Source organism: Hyperoodon ampullatus (genome assembly GCF_949752795.1).
Source record: "Hyperoodon ampullatus genome assembly, chromosome: 8".
Taxonomy (NCBI): Eukaryota; Metazoa; Chordata; class Mammalia; order Artiodactyla; family Ziphiidae; genus Hyperoodon; species Hyperoodon ampullatus.
In genome coordinates, this window is record NC_136921.1 from 7,376,517 (window position 1) to 7,381,222 (window position 4,706).

At 54.2% G+C, this 4,706-nt stretch overlaps 1 protein-coding gene across 1 annotated transcript; it reads right to left on the bottom strand.

The window, feature by feature from the left end:
- Positions 1 to 1,597: 1,597 nt before the first annotated feature.
- Positions 1,598 to 3,978, bottom strand: NEU2 (neuraminidase 2; the record flags this gene model as incomplete). Its single annotated transcript, XM_079709914.1, is given in 6 exon segments — positions 1,598 to 1,783; positions 1,787 to 1,801; positions 1,805 to 1,848; positions 1,851 to 2,535; positions 3,777 to 3,812; positions 3,814 to 3,978. Coding segments are annotated over 6 exon segments (1,131 nt in total).
- Between the last annotated feature and the right edge of the window lie 728 nt (positions 3,979 to 4,706).

The following is a 4,706-nucleotide window of genomic DNA, read 5'->3' on the forward strand; positions in this document are numbered from 1 at the left end:
CAGGGAAGCCCCAGCTGGATTTCTTAAAATCCTACCCAGAGAAGCAGAACCAGGAGGCCAGTGCGGGAACCACACCCAGAACTAAAGCCACATCTCCAGCTCCCCACACTGCAAACAATCCATCTAACCACTGCCTGGCTTCATGGAGACACAGCTCAGCCATAAGAACCCACAGCCGCTGTCATTGATCCCCCGTCATCAAACCGTTAGACTGCTCTCATCAATAAAAGAGCTGATTAGAGGAGCTCTGATGGGGGCGGAGCGCAAGTCCACTCTACCACAGGGACAAGCGACAAAGGCCCCTGAGGACCCCGGAGGTCAGACAAGAGTCAGCCTCCTCCACCCAGGAGGGGCCCTCTCTCAGGGGGGTTGTCACCTCAGGACAACCTGGGAGTAGCCTTCTCCCGCTCTTTCTCCACGGCAAGGACTATACAACACAGAACCCCCTCCCCTCTTAGCCTCCACATGGTGACATACATGTCACCCCAAAGACTGAGTGCCCCAGAGCAGCTCTGTGCCACAGGCACACATCCAACAGCCCACCCCCTCCCTCCCTCTCCATTCTTCTAAATTACCTGATTCATTGGAATTTCGTTCCTACCTTTAGCCACATCACCTATAGAAGAATAACTTATGATGACTGTAGTGGGTAGAGTGGTGGCCCCCAAAGATATATCCATGTCCTAACCCCAGAGCCTGTGAATGTGACATTATTTGGAAAAGAGTCTTTGCAGATGTAATTAAGTGAAGGATTATCCTAGATCACCCTGGATTATCCAGGTGGGCACTAAATCCAATGACAAGTGTCCTTAAAAGATACAGAAGAGAAAGCCATGAGAAGACGGAGGCAGACATGAAAGTGATGCAGTCACAAGCCAAGGGAGGCCTGGGGCCACCAGAAGCTGGAAGAGGCCAGGAAGCACTCTCCCCTAGAGCCTTGGGAGGGAGCACAGCCGTTTGAACACCTTGATTTTGGACTTCTAGCCTCCAGAACTGTGAGAGAGTAAATTTCTATGGTTTTAAGCCACTAAATGGGTGGTACTTTGTTACAGCAGCCCTGGGAAACTAACACAACAACCTAAGCCAGCTTACTTTTCCTAGACTCTGCCTCACCTCGCTGCAGTGCTGTTCCCCACGCTCCCTGCTCTAAAGCATTGAGGACACGCACAGAGACATGGACAGACAGACACACACGCACACAAACATACGCACACACACACAAACATACGCACACATCTTTGCTGATTTACAGCTTTGTCCCAGCCTTTGCCCAGGAATGTGATGAGCATTTGCTAAGAAAAAATGGGCTGGACTAGATAATTTATCAAGACCTGCAGAAAACCTGGGCTGGGGGGAGCAGGCAGGCTGAACCAAGGGGCTCCAGGAGGCTAGGTTCCTTCAGTTTCTGGGCTGCAAATAGAATCCTCTGGAAAGGCTGAGACAGCGCAGGTGGAAAGGAGCCCAGAGACAGACTCGCACTTGCACACCTTCAACAAAGGGAACAGAGAGGCAGCCTCCCAGGTCCAGAGGGCACCGGGAGGAAGGAAACCGCCAGCCTCTTAGTGGGGAGAGCCCTCTTGGGCAGTACACAGCGGGCTCACTGAAGCAAAAATTCAGCTGGGAAGGCCTGTTTCAGGGTGAACATGATGAAGACGATCTCCTTGTAATCATCTGATTCGTACAGACACCCAAACTGGGGTGACCCATTGGGGCCGGCGCCCATTCTCTGGAGGTCTGAGTAAGCGCAGCTGCCCGGGGCCAGCAGGGTGGGCTCTGACCAGGCCTAGGGCACGAGGGGCTGTCAATTGAGGTACATGCCCAGGTTGGCTCTCCCCCGTGGGTCAGTCGGTGCGTGTAGAGCAGCCACCGGTCTGGGGATTCTGATCCCGCACGGGGGCTGGGGAAGCCAAGGATGCTCCCTTGGTAGCTGTGGGGAGGCTCCACGAGCTTCTGCACTGGCTGGGTCTCCCCGACGTCGAGCCCGTCGTTGGCACTCTGGACCTGGACCCTGGCTCGGAGGGGGCTTCTCGCGTTCAGGTACACAACCCTCCGTTTTGCATCACCAACTTGGGCCACCTGGCACTCCAGGGTGTCCCGGGCCATGAATTTCCCTCTTGCCCACGTGTTCCCGTGGTCGTGGATGACCAGGCAGAAGGCAGAAGGGGTAGGCACCTGCAAGGAGGGACGGTTGCAGTAAGCGTAGGCTGGCACCACCAGGCTCTGCGTCAGGTTGTGCAGCTGCAGACAGTGTCCCAGGCCCACCGCAAAAGTGGCCCAGTCCTTGTGGGCCGGGCCAATGACGGAGTCCGTGAGGTCCCTGACGGGGCTCCAGGACCTCCCATGGTCGGTGCTGGTGACATGGCACAGCCGTGTCAAGTTGACCCTGGTGTGGAGCTGGTGGTGCTCCGAAACCTGCCCAGGGATGGCAATGAAGAAGAGGAAAACGGTCCCCGTCTTCTCGTCGTACAGGGGGCTTGGGTTCATGGAGCGGTGGCCCTCCATCTGGGCTTGGGCCACCGCCTCCTGTGCATGCCACTGCAAGTGAGGAGAGAAGGAGAAGCACAGCTTGGGAACAGCCAGTGACAGAGGTTGCACTCTGGGGGGCGGTGTGTCTCATGGGGTTAGGATCAAGGGTCATGGAGGAGAATTCTTGGTCCAGGGCTCATTCACCCTCACAGCACCTCCCAGAGCGGGACCCAGGGCTCCGCCTCACTCCCTCCGAGACAGCCCAACCCCACCCAGTCCCACCAGCATACATCCAGGACACCTATGATGTACTAGACCTCAAGTACAAAGATGATTCAGGCACCAGCCATTCGCAGCTCCATCCTGGCTCCTTCAACCTACCAGCTCAGTCCAGCTTCCCATTCTTGAAAAGTAAAGCCCTAGTAATAACTACTGTGTGTGACAGAATATAACAATCACCTCCCACCTTCTCTACACCATCCTCTATTAATGTAGCCTAGGAGGGGGCAGCGCCTCGATGCTAGGACTCACAGTGAGCTTCCACAGTCCCCGGGCATATGTCATAGATGCTGCAGCTCTGCTGTCTATCCCTATTCATTAATAGCTATCCCCCAGTGAGTGTTTCTCAGGACAGACACCGTGCCAAGAGTCTAATGTCCATAGTCTCATCTAACCCTAACCTCTAACTCCTGGGGGATAGGTATTACGATCTCCATCTTACATCTATAGAGCGAGAGGCTTAGATAAGGTAGATGAGCTGCCCAAGGCCGTACTCCTGGTAAGTCCTGGTAGAACCGGAACTTGAACCCAGGTCCATCTGCTTCAAACCCATGCTCTAAACAACTACAAGGACATAATGACCACAAAGTAAAGATAATAATGATATTAAACGCTTCATATGTGAAAAGCCAGCTTTGGGTGTCTTCATCAGAATTACTTGATCTACATGCTGGAACTTCAGGATGCAAGCAATCACCCCAACAACCCACCCCAGGTTAATTTTACTCAGAGGATCAACTCTCTCCCAGTTATGTGACGCTGAACTAGTCCTCCCTTAGGTTCTCAAGGATGTAGGGAAACCATTCCAAAATCAGTTTCCCTGACTGACTTGTAATAAAACAGATGCAGCCAGGCCAGCTGGACTTGTTCAGGGTGAACCCATGTGAGATCCGGGCGATCACTTGGGGATACCGTCTCTGTCCCATCCTTGATGGTTCCCTGGGTCCCTCTGTCCCCCAGACCTCAGCCATCTAAGGATGAGCTGGTCCCCGTATCCCCGGCAGAGCAATCACAGCCACTTCCTGCCTTACCCGGACCTGGTGGGTGGACGCGTTGTAGCTTCCCCTTGCGCAGGACAATTAGCTTCGCGTGCTCATCCTTCTTGCTTGTCCGCTCTTCCGCAAAGGCCAGCAGGGTCTTCTGCTGAGGCAGGTAAAGCAGAGCGGGGATCCTGTAGGCATGGGCTTCCAACTGGAACACTCTCTCCCTCTGCAGGATGGGGCAGGACGCCATGGGGCTTGAAGGAGGGCACGGGAAGAGGAGATGAGTCCCCTGCGGTCACGTCCTGAGATGGGGCCAGAGCCGCCCTCCGGGGCAGGTGGAGCTCACCTCACAGGTAAGCTGACGGATGCTGGGTGGCCTGTCCTCCTCCCACACAGGGTTCATCCCCCTTTATTGCACTCCAAGCCCCTGTTTACCGACCTTCACATGCCTCCCACTGAGTCTGGCAGCACCTCTGTCCCTGAGACGTTAGGAGCAGGTATTTGGAAAAGAGTGTTTTGTGTTGCATTTTTCTTACAAGTTGACAAACCTCCTTATAACAGATTTGTGATAACCTGCAACTGGTTTTGGCAAACCCATCAATCAAACACCGAGCCCCGGGTGGGGTAGGAGGGCTTTCCGAGTGACATTCTGCAGCTGTCCAACTGCCAGAAAATGACACATGGGAGCTTTTGATAACTCCAGAGCCCTAGAAATTTGTCTTAGAAAAAAAAAAAAAAAGGGTAGTGTGGGGTAGTGGGGGGAAACCTTGATTCTTAAGGTTCTCCCAGGCTGCCCGAGGCTAAGGTCCAGCTGTGTCCCACATGTGGGCTCCACCCCTGAGGCAGGGACAGGGTGATGGGAATGGAACAAGGAGGCCCTGGGTGACAGGGCTCACCCAGACTCAGAGGATCCTCCAGAGCTACGAGAAAATAAAAATGAAAAATAAGCATTTGGCCAAAAAGGGTGGCAAGGGCTGG